Source organism: Poecilia mexicana, unplaced genomic scaffold (genome assembly GCF_051168715.1).
Source record: "Poecilia mexicana isolate PSO_F unplaced genomic scaffold, ASM5116871v1 scaffold_11, whole genome shotgun sequence".
In the NCBI taxonomy this organism is placed as follows: domain Eukaryota; kingdom Metazoa; phylum Chordata; class Actinopteri; order Cyprinodontiformes; family Poeciliidae; genus Poecilia; species Poecilia mexicana.
Genome location: NW_028263380.1, coordinates 13096349 through 13119065, shown reverse-complemented (window position 1 = coordinate 13119065; position 22717 = coordinate 13096349). Strand labels below are relative to the sequence as shown.

Sequence of the window (22717 nt, the reverse complement as noted above, 5' to 3'; positions counted from 1 at the left end):
TATCAGGTTCTTAACTGGATTTAGCCAGGACTTTGACTAGGCGCCTCTGTCACTTAAGTGTTTTGAGCTGAACTATTTCATTTGTCGTCCAGTTGGAAGGTGAGCCTGTGCAACAGGGTTTCTTCCAACTTTCCCATCAACTTGGTTCCTGCTGAAGAAAAGCATCCCAATGTTATATTACTACAATGTTTTTGTTTTATAACCTGTTTAAAACAACTTCACAACTTAATCCCTAACCTGTGTTGCGTGTTCATTTGTCTGAATGTGATACAGCTCAGGTTATCATCTGATCATCATCTGAGCTGTATGGACTAATTAAATGTCCATACAGGTTTATGGGTTTATTGGGTTTATGTGTAGCAGAGTCAGGGGTGGAATGGATTTTTAGGTTTTCATTTGTCCAACATTTTAAAACCATGTATCATTTATTAAGTTTTTACTCATTAATTTAATGGCCCATGTAATTGCATTGGGAGGGTTATTCAGTTCATTTTTCCCCCTCTACATACTTGTGATCAGGCTCCACGTTTATTTTTTCCCCTCCACCAGATTTGACCTTGAAAATTCCCCACGATTAGCTGTGTTTTGTTTTTTTTTTTTTTTTCTTTTGCGTCCTCTCCTCTCAGAGTTAGTCAGTTAAACTGGCCCGTCCAATCCGAGTCCCCTAGCGGAGGAAAATGGGCCTACAGCGAGAAATTGAAAATAAGGATGAGCGCCATGTCTGATCCTCCGCCTGTGGAATAGAGCGGACGGCAGGGCGATCGTGTTCCCCGGGCCTGCGGTCCCTTCGGGCTTTCGGTGAGCAGTCATGGCCGACAGCGTGGGGATTCAACAAGGTTCGCCGGCCGTCGGAGCCGCGGGCCTGGTTCCGGCCGCTCCCGGAGCCGCGGGGACGGAGGGCTCCGGCGCCGCTGGAGGATCTGCACGTATAGCCGCGAAGAAGGCACAACTCCGCTCCTCACCACGGCCGAAGAAACTGGAAAAACTCGGAGTATATTCATCCTGCAAAGTATGCTCAGTTTACAGACGGTAGACTTTTAGAGCACTGCAGTTTTGACTGCTTAATCCGCACCAAGAGCTTGTTTGGGTTGGTTGCAATAGTTTCTTAAAATGCAAGCGCAGCAAAGGAAGCCATTGCCGAGCATCAGTTTTTTTTTTTTTTTTTTTTTTTTTTTAATGTGTACATGCACAAACCAGTTGATGAAACTAACAGTGCTATTTAAATAAGTTTAAGTGTTGCATTCGGGCTCTTCGGCAGCGGCCCTGTCGCTGCAAGCTCCGTGTTTTTACAGCGCTACCCTGGCTCTGTCAAGGTGGGGGGTGGGTGAGCGTAAACATTGGCTCTGCTTTTTTGGAGTCGCTGGCTGTGAGCAGAGACGCGGTTGTCCCTCTGTGTGTTAGTGCGCGGTTTCACCCCGACTTCACCGGGGCATTTCACCGAGCCGGGGCCGCCTGACAGAGTACATCTGTAGGCACACACAGGGGTTTGTGTTGCTTATGCAGCTACGATCCGCAAAGAGGGACTGGGGTCTTTGTTTTGACAGGGTGACAGCTGCTGGGGTGGGCGGAGTTTGTTGTCGTTCCAGAGCGCATGCTCAGAACAGCCCAGCCCAGCTGACCGTGGTGAGAAGCCTCGCCTGTACACGGCGTTACAGCCATAGCAAGTTTCTGTTTACATTAGGGAATAGATGCACCTCAGCCAAGCAGAATAAGTTTGTTTGTTCCAGTAATGAAGTTCAAACACAGATTGGTCTCATGCGGTGATGCATTTCAAAATTTTATTTTTTTTTCCTGTAATCTTGAGTATACAGCTAATAAAAACACAAAATTCTGTTGCTATAAAAATATGATGTTGAGATGGACAAAAAAAATAAATAAAAAAAACTTTAAAACCTTGCACTAAAAATTACATTTAAATTTAAAGAAATCTCAGTTCTGTACATTTTTGAGGCAAGTTTTGTAAAGGCACATCTGGCTAAGGTTTCAGAACCCTGGTCTGGAGAAAGAGGACCCCGGTTACCTGAGGTCCAGTCTGATGTTTCAACAGGCAGTGTTGATTTGGGGAGTCAAATCCAAAACACAACCAAATATGAAAAAAATACAGCACTTCATGCTTTCTTCTACTCACTTGCTTCAAATTTAATTTTACAGTAGGATTTTGCTCACACTGCTAAAAAGTACTAATTCATGCAGAAAGAGGCCCTACTGAAAGAATGTAAATGTGTTGATGTACTTTTCACAAGACCTAGATTTCAAAGGTATTCTTATGTAGCATACCTTTTCTTCTGTTGGGAGAAACTCAGTTTTAATAAGCTGTAAACCACGATCATCAAAATTTAATAGACGGCTCAATCTACAAATTTCACTGCTTGAATTGAAATACCAAAAACATTAACACGTGGATGATTTCCTTTTATTAAAATGCATCTGATCACTGCACTGGCATCTGTTCCTGATCGTACTAATTTGAGTCATGTTTTCCACAGGCTGAAGGAGCCTGTAAATGTAATGGCTGGAAAAGTCAGAACCCGCCTCCGACACCTCCTCAAACTGACCAGCAATCCAACACAGTAAACTTGCAGGAACCTTGTCGGAGCTGTTCTCACACGTTAGGTACTTAAAACACACACACACACACATCTACAGCTCCGTATTGTTCAGCGTTGATGTCAGTTTCAGTGTTTTCTTTGCTAATAGCTTTTTCTTTTTTTAATCCTCCTAGGTGATCACGTGACTCATCTTGAAAATGTTTCAGAGGAGGAAATGAACAGACTACTAGGTATTGTTTTGGATGTGGAGTATCTCTACACCTGTGTTCACAAAGAGGAGGATGCTGACACCAAACAAGTCTACTTCTCCCTCTTCAAAGTAACCAACCGCCTACCTCATCCGTACTTCGAAGACATTCATTAGCATTGCACAGAAAGCGATCAACGCATTGTTCTGTTTCCCGACAGCTGTTGAGAAAGTCTATCCTACAGATGGGTAAGCCGATGTTGGAGGCACAAGAGAGTCCGCCGTTTGAAAAGCCCAGCATTGAGCAGGTAAAATCAAGTCTGGAACTGGGAAAGAACGCTGCACTTTATTAGCGCCATGGCGTCACGTCACTGTTCTCTCATTGTTCAAATAAAAGGGAGTGAATCATTTCGTCCAGTACAAATTCAGCCACCTACCGTCAAAGGAACGACAAACTATCATGGAGCTGGCCAAGATGTTCCTGAATCAGATCAACTACTGGCAGCTGGAGACTCCCTCTCAGAGACGCCAAAGGGTGCCCAGTGACGACGTGGTTGGATACAAAGTCAACTACACCAGGTTATATTAAGCGGACTTAAATTAGGCATTCATCAGCGCAATGCGATTTCCACGTTATAAAAATGTGTTTGCACGCACTCTACAGGTGGCTCTGCTACTGCAACGTGCCGCAGTTCTGCGACAGCTTGCCGCGCTACGAGACCACGCAGATCTTCGGCCGGACGTTGCTGCGCTCCGTGTTCACTGTGATGAGGAAGCAGCTGCTGGAGCAGGCCAGACAGGAGAAGGACAAGCTTCCTCCTGAGAAACGCACTCTCATTCTCACACACTTTCCCAAGTAAGTACAAGATATGTAAAAGTGTGCACAGAAAAATAGCAGTCATGCTGATGGACCCACAGATTCATGCACATTCAATGGTATTCAACCTGCTGTGGCCCTGAAGTCTAAAGTGATCACACAAGATGACTGATAGCAACTCGGCTTGTTTGTCTTGTGTAGAGACGCAACTAAACAGAAATGACATGCAGAGAGTACCCACTGTGGTAAATGTAAACAAAAAAAAAAAAAAACCCAAAGAAACCAAAAACTGTATAAAGTTGTGTTTTCCGGACTATAGAGCGCAGCATACTACCTACAAATTTTTTGGGAAAAAACAAAATTAAAAAAACTGCAATAAATCTGCTGGATTTATTAAGGATGCAGCCCTCCTCTGTCTCAAAAGCCGAATCATGGTTTCGTTCACGCCGAGCTGTGCAGCGATTATCAATATGTACTGCCAGATCGACAGCCTTCAACTTAAAAGCTGCATCATATGAGTTTGAAGAAATTTCTCCGTTGAGCCTGCTGCTAGCATGTGTTAAATGAAAATTAGCACTTTCTTCTTTGATTTCCAATTTTGACTTCCAATGATTCACTTCCTGCTAAAGCGCCCCCTGGTGGTTGAAGAAAAATACACAGAAAAGCCACACCAGGCTATAAACCACATGGTTCAAAGCGTGGCAAAAATGTAGCGGCTTATAGTCCGAAAAATAAGGTAATGCCTGAACTAGGTCAGACAAGGATTTCATCCAAAAGTATACATAAATGTAACCAGAACAACAACAAAAAAGAAAGCCAATCATTATTTTACCTGATGTGATTTGAAAATAGCAGTGCAGTTCAGCACTGTATGTAGAAACATGTTTGGATATAGTAATGTTCTAGCTGTGTTTTCCTCTCTCTCAGATTCCTGTCCATGTTGGAAGAGGAAGTTTACAGTCACAGCTCTCCTATCTGGAGCCAAGACTTCTTGGTGGGAGCAACAGGAGGGCAGATTCCTGTCCACACAGGTAGTGCAAACCCTCACCGACACATTTGTTAGTGATAGAATGTTAATATATGGACAAAAAGTGACATGATGCAACACAATACATCTGTTGGTATTTAATCTACTAATGTCTTTACTTTGTCTGTGCAGTGATAAGTGCTCCCCCAGTCGCCAGGCCCATATACTACAGCACCAGTCCCATGTCAGTGGACCAGTCCACTTGTGGAAGTGTGAGCCCTGCCAGGAAACCCGCCTCTGTTCTGGAGTCAAACCCAGGTATCACAGACGAACTTGCAATTTCTCAAGTTGTCTCCTTAAATAATAAATCAGCAATTTTCCAGCTAATAATTGCCACATCTGAAAATTGGCTCACTTTGCGTGTTCAGTTTGTCGTCGCAAGCTTGTATCAATCGACCAAAACATGAGGCAAACGACACAAATAATGCTAGCATGTTCTGGTGAAGCTAAGCTCACAGTGAGCTATATCTTTAAATTCTGGTTGATGCCTGTCTTTTCTGTGAAGCAAACAAAACACAGAAGAAACATGAGGATTTCAAAGAGCGCTTCGTACCGTGTGTGTGTGTTGGTTTCACAGTAGGAGAAAAGCGAAAAGCCTCAGAGCCGCTTCACCATGAAGAGAGCAAGAGACCCAGGGTGGTGGGGGACATCCCCATGGACCTCATCAATGAAGTCATGGCAACCATCAGTGACCCTGCCACCATTCCAGAGGTAACCTTTAAATGAAGGCAGAGGGTAAAAAAAACAACAAAAAAACACGTGGGTTATATAACATTCCAAAGCTGTTTAAACTAAACATGAGACATAATACTGCCGTTTAAATATATTTAAATATTTAAGGAGGATCTTCAGTTCAGTGTCTTCTTAAAATGTGGGGATGCATCTGCCTCCTTTACAGCTTCTTCAGTTCTTGTTGTACCCAGTAACACTTAAAGAGGAACAAACTGAGCCGAGATGTTTCTGTTTTACGAGGCAAAGCTGTGATGTAGAACCCTTTGCTCTTTCAGAATTATTTTTACTAATATTAATTTGTGTTTCTGATCCTTTCATGTGCTACCACATCTGATTTTTTTTTTTTTTTTTTTTTTTTTTCTGTTTTTTTTTTACGAACATGATCTGAGCCATTTCAGATTTGGAGGCAAAAAAATACATAAATAAATAAACCTGATACTAAAAATCACCTAACCTTGGATCCTTTCTTCATACAGCTTTATTATTTGGTGTTTTGTTTGTTTGCAATCTTCTGTTTTCTTTCACTTGTTTTCTTGAAGATTTCTAACAATGATCTATTACTGCCATAGCCATCCTTCCTCTAACACTGAAAATTAGAAAATATCTTTAATTTGAGTGAATTGATGCTGTTGTATGACTGCAGCGACGAGTTGCATTTTTAAATTTAGACCCAGTGTCAAGCAAAACCCTTTCCTGTCCTACCATTACAACAATAATGAAGCGCATTATGTGATGACACAGGAAGTGAGGTTTTCAAGCAACAAATATTCTAGCTGGGTTTGGTGTGAAGCATAAGATGGATATTTGGAAAAGCACCTCATGCCCATCATTCAGATGGAGAATCTGTAATCCTGTGGGTCTGATTAGGAACCTTATCAATATGTATCCTGTTTATTATCCGCCAACCGAGCCGAATCAGAACCTATATTCTAATTTATGCTACAGCAACTTAAGAATTTATTTGATCTATTTTTTTTCCCTCTGACACTAATAACTCAGGTTGCTGTATTTGCATCACATTTTCAGCTTATTTAACCCTACTTTGTCAACCGCGTTAAGGCATCACATAACGGTGTTGAGTCGGATTCAGTCCTTAATCAAAGAGAGCAGTGATTTCAGACATTTGAGGAGTTACGTTTTTATGATGGCAACAGGACGATCATGGATCTTTTACACCTCTCTCCTGGTCAGACGAGTCTGCTGTCTGCTCATTCTGCCCGCGATGAAGCCGCCCGCCTCGAAGAGCGGAGAGGAGTTATCGAATTCCACGTCATCGGGAACTCGCTCAATCAGAAGCCCAACAAGAGGATCCTGATGTGGCTCGTTGGCCTTCAGAACGTCTTCTCCCACCAGCTTCCCCGGATGCCCAAAGAATACATAACCCGACTGGTCTTCGACCCGTGAGTGTTTCTGACGTGTTGGTTTATTATTGTTACCCGTCTTCGTAAACGCATTGGGGTAATGAGGTCGCCTGTGTCTCTTTCCTGGCAGGAAACATAAAACGCTGTCTTTGATAAAAGATGGCCGAGTCATTGGGGGGATCTGTTTCAGGATGTTCCCATCGCAGGGCTTCACGGAGATTGTGTTTTGTGCCGTCACATCCAATGAGCAAGTCAAGGTGAGAACAGTCTCTTAGGTGTTTCACTTCCTGTTGTTTATCTGTAGTGCTGTGAAAAAGTGTGCGCAATTTTTATTTTTTATTGTTTTGGTTGTTTCATTTTGGCCTCACTTAAATGTCACCGATCATCAAATTTTAACAGCAGACAAAGGTAGTCTAACTAAATACAAAATGCAGTTTTCAAAAGACTTTCATTTACAATGCCTCATCTGTAAAATAAATGTTACTTTTGTGTAACCTGTCCATAAAGATGAAGTAGGCTTAAAAGATATGAAAGAGTAACACATCCTGCCAAAATGTAATGATACTATAAAATAGAGGAGAAACAACTTGATTGACAACAGGACGGGTTAAAAATGACTCCTGTAAACCACATGGAGAGTCATTTTATAGTTGAACACCAATTATTACAAGTAGTTGGGTGTAGTTCTTGTATCGCACAGCTTTTTCATATGCAGAAAAATGCAATTATCTTAAAACATCATTTTTCAAAGCTCTGTTTTCTGATCTTTGGCTGCTGGTTGCAGGGTTATGGGACCCATTTAATGAACCACCTAAAGGAATATCACATAAAACATGAAATACTCAACTTCCTCACTTACGCTGACGAGTACGCAATTGGGTACTTCAAGAAACAGGTAACGGTCCATCTAGATGAAGAGACGTGAATGGCATTAAATCAGTTTTAGAACTGATCGTTTTGCTTTTATCCCTCTCAGGGTTTTTCAAAGGACATTAAGGTCCCCAAAGCCAAGTACGTGGGCTACATCAAGGATTACGAGGGAGCCACGCTGATGGGCTGCGAACTCAACCCCAGCATCCCCTACACAGAGTTCTCCGTTATCATCAAGAAGCAGAAGGAGGTACCTGAGTGCTTATTTAATAAAGTCTTGCATCTCTCTCTCTCTCTCTCTGTGTCCTCAAACTCAGCCTGTCCTGTGTCTCCATCAGATCATCAAAAAGCTGATAGAAAGGAAGCAGGCCCAGATCCGAAAGGTCTACCCGGGACTGTCCTGTTTTAAGGACGGGGTCCGGCAGATTCCCATCGAGAGCATTCCCGGCATACGTACGTTACTGAGAACTACACGGCACGCACTGTAGAAAAACAAGCTAATGCTAATCTGTTCTGAATGCTTCAAGGATATTGAATTTTTTATTACTATTTTTTGGTTATCAACAGGTGAAACTGGCTGGAAGCCTGCAGGAAAGGGGTAAGAGTCCAAGAGTTCACCTTTCAGTCCTTCAAATAATAATTTGTTAAACAGATTTTAATAATAGAAATAAATTTAGAGAGATAAAAGCAAGATATTTAAATTAGGACAAGAAATGCAAGAAACACAAGAAACAACAGTCATAATCTGGAATCATTTATTCACTCTTTATTTTGTTACTGTAGGAAGGAATTGAAGGACCCTGACCAACTTTACAGCACACTGAAAACCATCCTGCAGCATGTGAAGGTAAGGCTCCAGCATGGTTCCCTTCCCTTCATTTCACACTTGAATTTCCAAAGTTTTCGTCAGTTTTTCCAACTGATTTTTAAGTGGAAATTTAAAGACTCGGATGGATTGAAAAGTGGGCTGCACTGGCGCAGTTGCCATGTTCTCCCTGTGCATGCGTGGGTTCTCTCCTGGTACTCCGCCTTCCTCCCACAGTCCAAAAACATGACTGTCAGCTTAATTGGTCTAAGTTCTCCCTAGGGGGGGGTGTGTGTGTGTGTGTGTGTGTGTGTGTGTGTGTGTGTGTGTGTGTGTGTGTGTGCGTGTGCGCGTGCGTGTGTGTGTGTGTGCGCGCGCGCGCGTGGTTGTTTGTCCTGTCTGTCTCTGTGATGGACTGGCGACCTGTGCAGGGCGAACCCCGCCTCTCGCCTGTAGACAGGCACCAGCAACCCTTCCAGACCCCAATGGGTTAAGAGTGTAAGAAAATGGATGGATGGATTGAAAAGTTGAATCGGTGGATGGATCTTTTCTTTCAATTTTAAAAAAAAATGTTGGTGGTTAATTTTGACAGAAAATATAATCTGTGCTTTTTATCCACACTTTTGCAGACCTGGAGAATGCTTAATTTCAGTAGGTTTCCATGCTTTTCCAAAAAGCCTGGGACAAGGTTAACTGGACAAATGATTTATTCCTATAACATCTCTTCCCCAAAGGGAATGTTGGGAGTGATTTATATTGGAAGAACGGCTGTTTCGTCTCCTCCTTTTTCCTTTAGTCAGGAGGAATATGCAAGTGAAACAACTGCATTCCTTAAATTCTCCATTTCCCTTTGACGATCAAGGCTGGACATGACCGAAACGCATCTTTGTTCTGCTCCACCCGCATCGCCTCCTGCTCATCCGATTAAAGATTGAATCTAAATCTTGGGGATTTTGCGTTTTGGAGAGCGAAATCATTCGATCCTGCTTGTGTACAACTCTAGCAAAAGCATAAAACCTATTACTTCTGACCAGAAGCGTTGGCTAAAAATACTTGGGGAAGAGAAAATTTCAAATTTTGGCAAGGAAGGATCAGCATAAAATCCCAAAAATATAAAAAGAAAACTTATTGCTCTGTGTGTGTGTGTGTGTGTTTCAGAATCATCAGAACGCCTGGCCTTTCATGGAGCCTGTGAAGAAAACAGAAGCACCTGGCTACTACCAAGTCATTCGTTTCCCCATGGGTGTGTATGGCTGTGGTTTGTTTAAGGTTAAATATTACAGTCACATGAAGAAGTTTTTCCTCTTAACTCTGTTTTTGCTTTTCAGACGACAACAACCTCTGTAAACACAAAAAGTGGTTTTCTAATTTAATTAAGGGTGAAAGCTTCCCAAGGCAATCTGACCCTATGTGGAAAAAATAAAAATAAACTGGCTCTGCTACTGTATGCAGCAACAAACATCTGCAGCAACTGGCAACGAGTCTTTTAGATCTACAGTAATATGGGGTAACTTTAGCCAACTGTTCATGGGGAAACAATGAAACGTCACTCCGTAACATCTCTGTCGGATTAAACTCCAGACTTTGACTGAGCCAATTCAAAGCCTTTGTTTATTGAGCCATTCAGAGGTGGTGCTCTTCAGGTAATCGTTCTGCGTGTGTAACTGAAGTACATTTAAGGCCACAAAATGGCGGTCAAGATTTTCTGCTAGAAAGAAGAATGTATGGTTCCATCAGCTAGAGCAAGTTGTCCAGGTCCAGAAGAAGCACCATAAAATGTAGATTTTATGTGCCTTATTTTTTTTTTGAAATGCTGTTCCTGTAAACAACTTACAAAAAGTGACATTTTTGTCTCACTGATCCACAGAAGCTTTTTTTCAAAGCATCAATGAGATTTTTGGGAAACATGAGATGAGCCTTTTAGGATCTTTTTTTTTTTTTTTTTTCTTTGGTCGGCAGTGATTTTTAGCTTTTGGAATTACCATCCCAGGCCCTTATATTTAAACCATAAACTGTGACCTCAACAGAGGCAGATGGTAAATTAACTCGACTTATGTTGAGCTTTTCAAGTCGTAGTGGATGAGAAAAACGCTTTGGGCAAACGCCCAGCAACACTCAGTGTGCAGACCGGTTGGTAAGTTGGGGTTGTGTACTTTACCAAAGGCAGTATCAACACAGAGGAATCTACAATCAAAGTCACAATTTTCTGGTCGTTGAACGCTAATGTAGATGACTCCTATTCCAGCTTTCCACAATCGTCTTATAAACCTTGTGATGCGTTAGATGTTCTTTAGGTGTAATTTTGATTGTCAGGAAGGTTCAACACTGTTTCATGTTTCCTCAACATGTGGGTAATGTCTCTCACTGTGGTTTGCTGGAGTCTCGGCGCCTTATTTGGATTTGTGACTCTGTCTAGACTGCTGAGATGCCAATGTCTTAATCGTCTGTTATTGAATTGCTTTAGATTGGGGCGTGGTGTATTGCCTTTTGAGATGTTTTTTGGCCTAGTTTATGTTGTCAGACGGGTTCTGTTCAAGTGATTACTTTAGTGTACAGGTGTGGTAAGTTAATCGTAATTCAGCTTTACAAAAAATACCTGATAAATCGCATCGATCTAATGACTGAACAAGTCAAGTTTATATGTATAGCACATTTCAGCGACAAGGTAAAAAAAAAAAAAATCACTGGACAAAAACAAGAAAACTTCACGTTTTTCCTTGATCTAAGGTGCTGTTATTTAACTTTTTAAAGTTATACGTTGCCTGTTTCACTTTTTTTACCCACAGACCTGAAGACGATGAGCGAGCGCCTGAAGAGCCGGTACTACACGACGCGGAAGCTCTTCATGGCCGACATGCAGCGCATCTTCACCAACTGCCGCGAATACAACGCTCCGGAGAGCGAGTACTACAAGTGTGCCAACATACTGGAGAAGTTCTTCTACACCAAGATCAAAGAGGCGGGCCTCATCGAGAAGTAGACTAAAGACGAGAGGCTTTCCTTTCGAGAAGCCTGGCGCGGGTTGGGCTAGCGGGTAATGCAGAAGACAATAATAAGAAAAGGATTATTGATTGTGGAGTTGGTTTCAGGATCATATCTTATGTTTAATGCATGCTGGCCTACATCCTGAATCAGTTCCTTATGTTTTAAAGATTTGCCCAGAGGGATGTAGACACTCAAGAACGGAGACTATTTCTGATTGTAAAAAAAAAAAATGGCATCTTTGATTTTTTTTTTCCTTTTCTTTTTTGTGCATCCCCAAAAACTGAGAAAGCCTCCGTCATTCGTTTTTAAAGATGATTAAACGTTGACAGCGGACTTTTTTTTTTTTTAAACAGATCTAACTTTATCTTCTCTGTTTACACAGCCTCTTAGTGTCTACCTTTCTCCTCCCAGTTGACTCAGGTTGTCATGTGAAGGAGCCAAATGTTTGATGGATTAAGTCTTTAAGAAAGGTGTTTCCTGTGAGCAAAAACAAGCTGGAGCTTCCCTGTCTAACTGCAGCTATGAGCATGTACAGCACTAAGGTTCAAGTTTCTGTGATGAGTTCATCCTGCCAAAAGAGGAATATGACCTTTAAATTTTGTACATATTTTAATCATTTTGAAGCACTTATGCCCAATGTATATTTTAAATATCTATACCTAAAGTACATTTTTCCCCCCCATTAACCCACAAAAGGGCAGTTCGACTATCAAAATGCACTTTCCTCCCCCTCCAAGTATTAACAGGAATTCTCGCCCATTTTCCTTTCTTCTACTTATGGATTACACTGTAAACTCAGAACTACTTTAATTATCTAGAGTTTATTCTTATTTATGTGCTTTAATTCAGAAGAATTATGTTTAAGACAAGGTCTTAATTTATCTTATTTTTGTCCTGCAGACGGAGATTGATAACTTTATACTTTGGAGACAAATGAAAAGATTGTGCAATACGATGTAGTTTTGCTGTTTTGTAAAAAGGTGTTTGTACTTTCCAAACTTTGGGAAAAATAACCTTTTTTAATATGTCTGTAAAAAAAATATATATTTCATGCTCTTTGTACAATTGGTTTTATTGACCTAGAATTAGCCTATTTTGTAGACTAAATAAAAACAAATGTGAGGTTAATTTGGTGTTTTGTGCCTTTGTTTTGAGAAGTTTCACCAATCAAACCATTTGAGTGGCAAAATTAGGTTTTAAAAGTTTATTGTCACATACAGTACAGTGGAGAATTAACAATACACAGATGTTGCAAGATCATAGAATTAAAAAAATATTGTAATCCAACCATTTTGGGAGAATATCTACATCGCTATGGAGACAAAAACGAGTGTAATTTAAATCAAGACAAACTGATCACGGTTACACTATCGAAAAAAAAACAACCTTCGGAGACATGAAAAAATGAGAATCCTTTACGGGAACATATATAAAAATAAAAAAAGGCTTCAGTGACATCCAACAAAAGACTCGTTGTACTTCTCAAACGGCTGCTGGCTGCAAGACTTCCTGGATTTCTGCACAGACCTCCTGCCAGACGTCTGCTTGAAAATGGGAGAGCGAAGAAACTGCAGGTCTGTAAACTTGTCTCCACGCCGAAGTTTTCTGTGAGGAAGTTACAAACACCATTGTTTAAACATATTTTAGTAAGTGAACTTCTTAAAGAACTTACGCATTTAACGAAGGCTCCTTGTAGTCGACGGTCATGGTGCAGCGGCGTTTCCGAGTGGGAGCGTCGGAGCGGCGTGGGCCGCCACCGGAGAAATTGCGGTAGGCTGCAGGGGACATATTGGTCACGTCACACAGACTCAAGCCCCGCCCTGCTGACCTTACACCAACCCCACCTGTGGAAATGTGAGTAAAGATGTGATGGAAAGGAAATGGGGTGGGGGAAAAAAAGTAAATTGGTGCAGACTGAATCACATACCAACAAAAGTGAAGAATTAAAGGCCAGAGGCTCAATAAACCCAAAGAGAGAAAAAAAAGTTTTTTCTTTCCTCTCTGAGAGGAAGCGTTGATTATAACTTACGTTTCTGGCATGTTTTGAGCCTTGGCGTTTGGCTCGATAAACAAGAAGAATTTTCAGAAGACGGTTCTCCAAAATTGGACAGGACGGTATCTATTCTCATCATTTCGGCCTCGATCAGAGGGCTGACAGCAGGGAAACCGTCCTCCGTTCTGTCCCTCTGATGTTCTGAAAAAAACAACTTTCAGGTTGGTATAAATCCACATAGCCTGCTCCCAGAAACTATAAAAACAAAAAAATAAAATCTTTAAAAAAAAAGAAGCTTATTTTCATGATGCAGTGAGTTAAAATGAAAATAAAAGTACATTCCTAAATTCTAATCTCATCTTTCCAGATTTCCAGTTTTTTGTTTTTTTTTTTGCACTAAAAATGCAAAGCAGCTCAAATAATCTATAACAGATTTTTTTAGCAGACGAGGTTTAAATACAGAAGCTGCAAAAATCGCAGAGAGCAAAAAAGGTAAGAAGAAAAGATGGATGGACAGAAAGTTGCAACTTTTAAATAGGGAGATGGGGAACATTTCATCAAACTAATTCATTTCTTTAATTCTTCCACCTACCAATTTCAATGTAATTAGATACTTCATCAGACTTCCTGCTCTACAAGAAACTTTAGCTACATTCAGCAAAATATATGAATAAATGAATCCAGCTTTCACTCACTCTGGTGGCTCTCTTCACCCTTTCCAGAACGTGCCACCTCCAACTTCGACTCTTCATCCCTGAAGACTAATCAACAGAAAATTGGACATTTTCAGTGGTACCAATGAAGCAAGGAGAAAACCACTAAGTTTCTACTGTGAAAACTCACCAGAGATCTTCGGGGTGGGAGGGATGTTTTCCTTTTTCCTGACAATCTGCGAGCGCCGGCCTCCGCGCGTGGCGATGACTTTAGTTTTAACAGGAGAGGACTGTCTCCGTCTTGGCTTCTGAGGGACGTACAGGCTGTCTTCCGACTCTGAGGACGGCGACGATGAGCTGGTTTCGCTCTGTTTGGGAACAGCCGCCGAGTCTTCGGCTTGCGACTCCTCGCTAATGGGAGTCGCTGGCTGATTCTCCTCGGCTTTCGCCTTGAACGGCGTGATGTGGACGGTTTCCTCGCAGTCGAAGTCAAACGTGTCGTTGAATCCCAGCGACGTGTTGAGCTTGTTGCTCTGAGGTGGAGGAGCTGCTCTCCCCCGTGTGGCCGTGCGGTCCCGGCTCTTGGAGCGTGCTCTGGGTTTGGGATTCTCCCAGGGCTTCTTTAGCGGGACGCGATCGGGTTTGCGGCCTCTGTCGGGTTTCCGTGGAGCTGGTTCAGGTTTGGAGCGAGGCTGCTGCTGGGTTTGTTTCCTGCCAGGCTGCGGGTGTATTTTTTTGGGACGGACTGGCTCAGGTGTAGAGTGATGCAACTCCTCTGTGTCGCTGACATCCGCTGCCTCTGGTTCTGCTCCCTGGTGGTTCTGATTCAGACCTGAACTCTTGCCGTGAATAGGGCTCGGTAATACGGCCCTAAGATCAGTAACCGGGTCTGCATTGCTCAACCGCCGCTGTTCTTGCACACGCTCAGAGCGCCTCCTGCTTCTTCTGTCGCCGTGCCGACGCCTCACACCCACCGTGGATGGCAGAGCAGCCTCTCTGTCACAGTTAACGTGTCCGTTCTTTTTAGAAGGAGGGGAGTCTACGGAGAAATGGTTTTAAAATAAGTACAAAAGTTTTGATACGTTGAATAAGAGTTACTTTAATAAATACAGCAGACTGCAGGCTGGTGATGTCATGCTTTATTATTTATTTTACTTAAATTTAGAATTCCAAATATCACTTTCTAAACCATTTGAAACAAGCTTTGCTGCAGTTTTTTTTTTTTTTTCACATATTGTTTTTATCGGTTCCTGTTTATTTTACACTGGCTGCTTTACTCCTAATTGAACTGACTGAACAAATTAAAGTTGTGCTGTTTGTTCGTATTTGACCAAATTTGTGAAACTATTGGTGTATTTAAGTTTACTGCACAGGTGCAGAGTTATCAAATAAATTTATAATTCAGTAAGATTTAAATTGTGTTTAAAAGACAATCCATCTCTGTTATTCTCCGACGGCTCATATCGGCCGATGCTAAATGTCAGATATCCATATAAATGTTAGAAGTGAAAAAAAATCATAAAAAATAGAGGATCAGTGCATACCTAATCTACACAACAGCAAATAATTATACAGAAAGCAGAAATCACTGTACAAAATGTAAACAACTGATAAATCTATATCAACAAAAAAATTACCAGGACAAATTGGCGAAGCGTCGCACAACGTGAGCTGATCAAGCTGCTGACTGCTTCGCTTCCTCCTGAGAATTAAAACAAAACAAAATGCCAACAATAAATGCAGGATAAATGATGCGCAGTGACGCCCCAACGCATTGGCCAGTGACTGAGAAGCTGCTGTATGTCTAACGCAAAAAAAAAAAAAAAAAAAAAGACACTTCTGTATTTTCAACTCACCTCTCTAAATTCTGATGGTTTGGTGTTTCCTGTTGGATCCCTGTTGGTTTAGCCTAGACCGAAAACATAAATAAATGCAACCTTGAAAACATATAATGTAAATAATATAAAGGTAAAAGGTGTACTGTGATATCTGGACACCTAAATAACACTCTGGATACAAAAAAAAAACATATACTTGAACAGGAAATGGGCATAATTATCTGAGAGTGTACCTGTGAAGCACTTGCTGCCAGCGCCTCCTGCTCCTTGAGCTTCCTCTTGAGCAGAAGCAGGTGAAGGAAGAGGGCTTGCTGCTCACGCTTCAGCTGCAGGATCACTGCGTTGGCCTGCCTCACTTTCTCCTTCTCGGCCTGCAGGGCCACAGCCAGCGCCTTGTTATTCTGCTGCACACCTTTAAGGATGGTGTGTGTAGAACTGGATGCTAAGAGAAAATAAAAACAAAAAATATGATTTTTTTTTCTTTCAAATTTATTTATGAAGCACATTTAAAAAAATCCCCGCAAGTGATGAATAAAAGATATACAACCCAGAAATAACACAGATATTAAAACACACTCACATACAATAGAACGCAGACAATAAATAGAGATGTTCCAAGTTTTTTTTTTAAAGAATCCATTCTAAAATATTTAACAGTTCAAAAATATTTATTGGACTGTATGGCTTTTGGTCTTCAGCAGTATTTAGGTTAGAAGGTTCATATAAGAGCTAGAAAAACAAACAGGAAATTGTGGTTTGGTTTAGCAAAAGCTTCTATAAGATAAGTTTTATTATTCTTATTCAAATTAATGCTAGAATGGATCATATGATCACTCCTCCAGTACAGAGCATCAAAACCACAAAGAGAAATTTGGCATCTTCTGAAAAACCAGGAATGCATATGTATATGTATATGTATATGTATCCTATCATCAGTATACTTAATTTTTATTTTTATTTTTTACCTTATGGGATAAAATTTTAGAAACACTAAATGGGACTGAGAAAGATTTAGTAATAAGTTGTAAACAATACAATCAGATTCACTTAGATTTAAATTCTGCAAGTGTAGCAGCTGGACCAGAGAAACAACAAAGAAGTCAACTCATCATTAAGGGTTGGGAATGCTGCATTTAAAGCTAATGTAGTACAGTATCTGTGATGCTGAAACCTTAGTTTATAACGTACACATTATGTGCGATTATATTTCAAATTAGATATACATTTTAATACATTTTTACACGCATTTGCATGGTCTTCGTCCCATTTAGTCTGTACAGATCTGCTCGTCATAAACGCCCCCTGCGCTTCTGTGTGCGCACAAACCGGAGCTCTTAAACGACCGGAAGCTCTAGCGAGTAAACAAACACTTACCTGTGGTTTTGTTCATCATTCTTGACCGTCCCCTGCTTGGAGCTGCAGCATTAGCCAGCTGTTTGTTCCTCTTCTCCTTCATCCTCTCCTTGATGTCCTCCAAACTTTGTTGGAAGGACTTCTTCTGGACTCTCTCTCTCACCATGGTTCAAGATCTATATGAGTTATGAACATATAATCAACATATGTGTCCTTATTTATGTGCTCAGTTGTTTACCACAACGATATAGCGGGCTTAAACCTAAATCAAGATACTAACAGCGCCGTTAGCTAAACAACCCAAAGTCAATCGTCGTTACCGTTTACTAAAGCACACGGCTAGTTTTAGCAACAGCGGCCTGATAATATTTATGTATAAAAGAAAGGCAAGTTGAACCTACCAGGATATATATTTTACGATGAATTTTAACTCCGCTTCTTTCTCTACTGCGAAATACGTCCAAAAAATTTAAGAAAACAGAGCATCAACAGAATCCATTTTTCTAACGTCGTCTTCGGAGGGTGGACGTTCGAATTCAGAACCGCGACTGCTGATTGGTGGAAGTACGGCTTGACGTAACTTCCTTCTTTCAAGTGGAGGGATTGTTCGCTAGATGTCGCTGATGTGAAGAAACTAAACCACATCGTTTTCCACGAGTGATGTCTGGACGTCAATTTTCACCATTTCAACTATGGAAATTGAACATATCTATTCAGCTTCAATGCTCCTTTATTCCTTGATGGATGTATTTAACGGTCAATTGGCGGGATTGACCCCGGACAGGCGAGCTGGCAAATAAATCAGTCCGCAATTTTGACTTTTAAATTAATAATATTGAGATTTAATTCCCAATTCTGATTTTCATACTAAGAATAATGACATTCAGTCATAAAATTAATCTTAAAAGTCATAGTTTTTAATGCCAATACAGGGTTTCAATATTTTAGTATAATTTTGACCTCCAAATTCAGTATTCTAAATTATAATTATTAATTTTAAAGCAGTTGCTGAATCTTGACTTTTAAAGTTATCAACATACAATTAAGTCAATAATTATGGTATGAAAAGGAATAATTTTGACTTTGAAAGTTGTCGAAACTCAATTATTATGACATTCAAATGATTTAGAGTAATAATTCTGACCCTAGTTAAAATAGTAGAAACAAAATTAAAGTTTTAATCAGATTTAAAAACCTCATAATTATGACTTCACAGCTTTTTTTTTTTTTTCATTTAAGCGACAGCAATGGGCTTCCATAGTCATGTTTTACTTAGTATTCCTTATTTGTCTGAATCTGAAAAGTGTGCACAACCACACTGCAACTCAATTATCTAATTAAAATTCTTGGTGCCTCATACAGTCCCTTTCCAAACCTTTCCTGCCTGTATACCAGAAACAAACAAACCACAAAGGAGTTATGCAGCACCAGGAACTGAGGGCCTAATAAACTCAAAGATTGCTGATTATATGTAAACATCTTCAAAAATGTAAATTGGGTTGAGACTCATCAAGGGTCAGGCTCATTTTGCTCCACCAAAATTAATATTTATAATTGACTGCAGTAGATAAGAGTACAGCACAGTGCAGAGTGTTGTGCTGCATGTGGATAGAGCAGATAATTGTGTTAATCTTGGAGCCCATTGACAGGCAGCATTTTCAGTCTTGTTCCTTGAGATTTTTCTAAACCTCTAAAGGCCCGTTCAAGCTAAGATTACACAGTCAATTATTAGATGAAAGCACATTTTAATTTCCCTAGAATGTCTTCTGCCACTCTCTTCAAAAGTCCACATTCCTGCCCTCTTGTTTTCAACAGCCAGCCGAAATCAACACCCCTGTGTGTTAATGCATTCACACAGATCCCCCCATTAAACCTACCCTAAATTCATCGGCACCTAATTACCTCCTGTCCAAGCTTTAGCTCAGTAAATCTTCTGGAAATTTTGCATTACCTCATATTGCATAATCGTCTGTGCTGTCAATGAATTTAAAAGTCAAAGTGAAACATGGCATGACTTGTTTTTGGCAAGGCACAAAGAAAAAAAGTTGCTCCTTTCCTGCGGGTCATGAAGGCTAATATAATTCAGTTTACTGCACAAGCATCAAAGAGCGTGTCCGTACCAGCTGAATGCCACTGTGACATTTAGCAAAGTTTTTTTTTTCTCGCATAAAGAAAAAGACACTATAGTCAGATTTTGTAAGATGTCAAATTTGTTCACATACATCTCACACACACACCATTCCTCAGCCCAAAAAAAACAAATAAACTACTAGAGCACTTTGTAAAGGTTAAAAAGGTTAAAGTCATCTACCGAAATTTACAGTAATTTTTTTTTACAGGAACGTGTGACCCAAATATTTTCTTTTTTTTTTCTTTTTTTTTTACTGTCCATGCTAAATTTTGTTTTACAGCAGTGCGTTTTATTGTTGCTCATTTAAACGTTGAGTCGGCAGTGTGCCAGTGCAATGTGGTTAGAGAAGGTTCATGGAGTTTGCATGTTTTTTCCCCTTTTTACGTTAGAAAAACATTCAAAGTAAGTGAAGTAACAAGCAAATTTACTTTTTTCTTTTGCTAGTGCTGTGATGCAAGGAAGGACTTCTTGGGCACAGATCATCATTTACCCAATGACAGCCAAGATTAGTTAATACACTCTCAGTCTGATAAACAAGCCAACTTCAAAATTTCATTTATAATTTATTTAATACGACTACATGTGGCAATTCTAAATGTCATGTTTTGAATACATATATGCGCAACAAACATGAGCATTCTGCATAGTGTTGCTGATTTATGTAGTGTTTTTATTTTTAATTGTTTTCATTTTCTTTAACCGGAAAGAAAAGAAAGCCCCTGAAATATGCCAATCAATTCCCAGCAATTCCTCCATAAAAGAGTGGTGGAAATATGAATTAAATAACTTGCCAGTGTCAGTGTAGCATATTGAATCTGTCCACTTGTCACAAAATGTGTGTTGCTGTCAAGACCAACTGTGGTTTGGGACTTGAGTGTGCCACGCAATCACTGTACCAACGTAGACCATGTAAAACTCAAGAAATGTATTTAGATTTTTATTGCTCGTTAAATCTACAGTGTTTTCATGCCTGCATGGCACGTGATTTTATTCACTGTAACGTAGTTTTGCACTACTTGGGACTGCGAGCTGGCAAATGCTGAATCTGAATTGACGTGGGGTGACAACAGGCGTAAGAAATCCAGCAGGGGAAACCTCTAATAAAAGCTGAAATTGTAGTGTATTAAAAAGTGACATTTTGACATTGCCTCTCGTAGAACCACTTTGGTGTCTGTCATCGTCGGGCCTCCGACCCCAAACAGAGGAGGTTAAGGTCACGGAGGAGTTTGACAAAGCTGCAGTGCCGCCCATTTAAAACATATGACTTCAGCAGAGCGTGTCAGATGTGACCGTGGCGTGCGGCATACAAACAGGTCTGTGTTTCATGCCCTGCATGTATTTTCTCACTAGGACTATATCCTCATAAGTCACTGAAGGATTTTCCGCAGCAAAGCTTTAGTAAGACCCCAAAAAAGCAACGATAAATTCTAACATATGTGGGCTTCTAGCAACAGGTGTGGGATTTTAGTGTGGGCTTGGTGACTAAGACATCATTCTGTTACAAAGTGCCCATACAAACCTGTAATGACGCACTGTTTTAACAATAACATCACTCGTGTTTACTTAAAAGGTAATATTCTTTGCTAAAAGCCTGCAAATGTCACAGCTGTTCTCTCGCAGCGGGGGGAATACAGAGTGGAGCTTTTTGTGTGTGTGTGTGTGTGTGTGTGTGTGTGTGTGTGTGTGTGGGTGTGTGTGTGTGTGTGTGTGTGTGTGTGTGTGTGTGTGTGTGTGTGTGTGTGTGTGTGTGTGTTTGTTAGACTGTTTTAGAGAGAACAAGCAAAGGAGGGGAAAGCAAGGAGAGGGACAAATAGAGCCAGAGGAGCTCTACTGGTTCTTGTTCAGCCTGGTTTAATAGGCAAATCCATCATCACACAGTCATTTCATGCCACCTCCTTGCCATCCACATGTCAGCTGCCAGGAGAAAAACTTATTATCACAGGTACAGGAAAGGAGGAGTTCATTAAAAGAGAAATAGACATCAGGGCACAGAAAAGACACCAAATTTTATAACTGTAGTTCAGTATTTTTCAGTGTAGCTCTGCTTATTATACATGTGCGATGCAATTATATCAGAAACTGGGCAGATTTATTAGCTCACGCCTCTGTCCTGGCACGTCTAAACAGTCAATCTGCCTTTTTTTTTTTTTTTTTTTTTTTTTTTTTAACCATAAAAAATGTTTTAACTAATCTGTGGCCTAATCTCCTAAGAGGCATAATATACACTGCTACTTTTTAATATGGAAAATGTGCTCTTAAAGCCCATGGCAATGGAATCATAACAGACTGCGACCAAACCCTTAAACACATCTACGAGGCAAAAAAAAAAAAAAAAAAAAAAACTAGTAAATCAGATTACAGTTTGTTTTATGGTTTTTATGTTAACTGAAAACTTTAGTACAGGAGACTGTGTGGCGACAAAAATCCTAGCACAATTTTTAAAGGGAAACATAAAATATCTCACATGTATGGTGAGTAGGAGCAGTATTCATATCCCCTTAAAAGTTCGCACAAACTTCTACTACTTTAATTCATTTTGGATGGCATGTGATAGGCCGACATAAAATAATGGCAAATGTTCAAGTGGAAAGAAAGGGATACGTAGTTTTCAAAATTTTTTGCAGATGAAAATCTAAAATTGTGCATGGATTTGTATTGAGGCTGCTACGTTGTATAGCCATCCTTAGAAGCCAATACAACTGCATGCCTTTTGAGGTACGTCTGCACCAGCTTTGCAAATCTACAGACTGGAAATTCTGCCAATTCTTCCTTTCAACATAAACTCAGGCAGATTAGGAATGAGCAGTAGTTATTTATTTCTTATTTTTTGTTGTTGTTGCTATACTTAGTTGTTACTTTACCTGACCAAACTGGTTAGGTGGGGAATTGAAGGCAAGAGTTCTAATGACTTTCTATTAGCAGTGGCGTTTCCTTGCTGTTTCTACGCTACATCTGTGGAGTACAAAACTAATAGTTGTCCTGTGCACAGGCTCTCCCACCTGAGCTGTGACTCTCTGCAGCTTCTCCAGAGTGACTGCTTCTCTGATTAATTCTCTTCTTAAAAGGCCCCTCAGTTTAAGTGGTAGATCATGTTTTAGATGCTTTGCAGCTGTGCCATTCATTTCCCATTATGAGATGATGGATTAAATGGTGCCATGCCAGGTTTTCAAAACTTGGAATTTAGTTTCACATTGTTTTCCATGACTGATTTCTTTTATCCACAAAGTCATTACTGTATGCAAATTGGGCAACTTATGAAGGCACTTGACTGAATCATGTTTGGTTTGGAGGAATCGTGGCGACGAAATGTATATTTACACCAGAGTTTTCAGATTTTCTTTGAGAAAACACATAAAGTATCTCTGACTTGTTTCGGTCGACTACATCCAATTCCAATAAAATATGTCAAAGTTCAT

The 22717-nt window shown here is 40.4% G+C and overlaps 2 protein-coding genes across 3 annotated transcripts; one reads left to right on the top strand and one right to left on the bottom strand.

The window, feature by feature from the left end:
* Window positions 1–345: 345 nt before the first annotated feature.
* kat2b (K(lysine) acetyltransferase 2B) lies at window positions 346–12461 on the top strand. Its single transcript, XM_015003181.2, has 18 exons — window positions 346–1009; window positions 2487–2613; window positions 2723–2868; window positions 2958–3044; window positions 3134–3315; window positions 3401–3592; window positions 4481–4584; window positions 4713–4838; window positions 5158–5291; window positions 6504–6712; window positions 6804–6930; window positions 7458–7568; window positions 7650–7793; window positions 7882–7996; window positions 8111–8141; window positions 8327–8390; window positions 9507–9591; window positions 11135–12461. The coding sequence occupies exons 1-18, from the start codon at window positions 809–811 to the stop codon at window positions 11326–11328; spliced, it is 2379 nt and encodes a 792-aa protein (XP_014858667.1). The 5' UTR covers window positions 346–808; the 3' UTR covers window positions 11329–12461.
* A 61-nt stretch (window positions 12462–12522) lies between these two features.
* Window positions 12523–17742, bottom strand: sgo1 (shugoshin 1). Of its 2 annotated transcripts, none has more exons than XM_015003184.2 (10): window positions 17572–17742; window positions 17192–17346; window positions 16051–16259; window positions 15836–15888; window positions 15617–15681; window positions 14170–15018; window positions 14022–14087; window positions 13363–13527; window positions 13006–13108; window positions 12523–12938 (listed from the first exon to the last, which is right to left on the bottom strand). In XM_015003184.2, the coding sequence occupies exons 2-10, from the start codon at window positions 17334–17336 to the stop codon at window positions 12782–12784; spliced, it is 1812 nt and encodes a 603-aa protein (XP_014858670.2). In that variant the 5' UTR covers window positions 17337–17346; window positions 17572–17742; the 3' UTR covers window positions 12523–12781. The 2 variants fall into 2 exon arrangements, with proteins under 2 accessions (XP_014858670.2, XP_014858668.2); XM_015003182.2 differs by having other exon boundaries at window positions 13006–13177; window positions 17572–17741.
* Window positions 17743–22717: the final 4975 nt, after the last annotated feature.

What these genes read in the sequence shown, in the direction of transcription:
- kat2b (XM_015003181.2), top strand. Translation starts at nt 809, where the DNA reads ATGGCCGACAGCGTGGGGATTCAACAAGGTTCGCCGGCCGTCGGAGCC. An exon ending in TACAAAGTCAACTACACCAG is followed by an intron (nt 3,316 to 3,400) that starts GTTATATTAAGC and finishes CGCACTCTACAG; the next exon opens with GTGGCTCTGCTACTGCAACG. An exon ending in TCATCAAGAAGCAGAAGGAG is followed by an intron (nt 7,794 to 7,881) that starts GTACCTGAGTGC and finishes TGTCTCCATCAG; the next exon opens with ATCATCAAAAAGCTGATAGA.
- sgo1 (XM_015003182.2), bottom strand. Translation starts at nt 17,336, where the DNA reads ATGGTGAGAGAGAGAGTCCAGAAGAAGTCCTTCCAACAAAGTTTGGAG. An exon ending in TGGCAGCAAGTGCTTCACAG is followed by an intron (nt 15,889 to 16,050) that starts GTACACTCTCAG and finishes TTTTCGGTCTAG; the next exon opens with GCTAAACCAACAGGGATCCA. An exon ending in AACCATCAGAATTTAGAGAG is followed by an intron (nt 15,682 to 15,835) that starts GTGAGTTGAAAA and finishes TTTAATTCTCAG; the next exon opens with GAGGAAGCGAAGCAGTCAGC.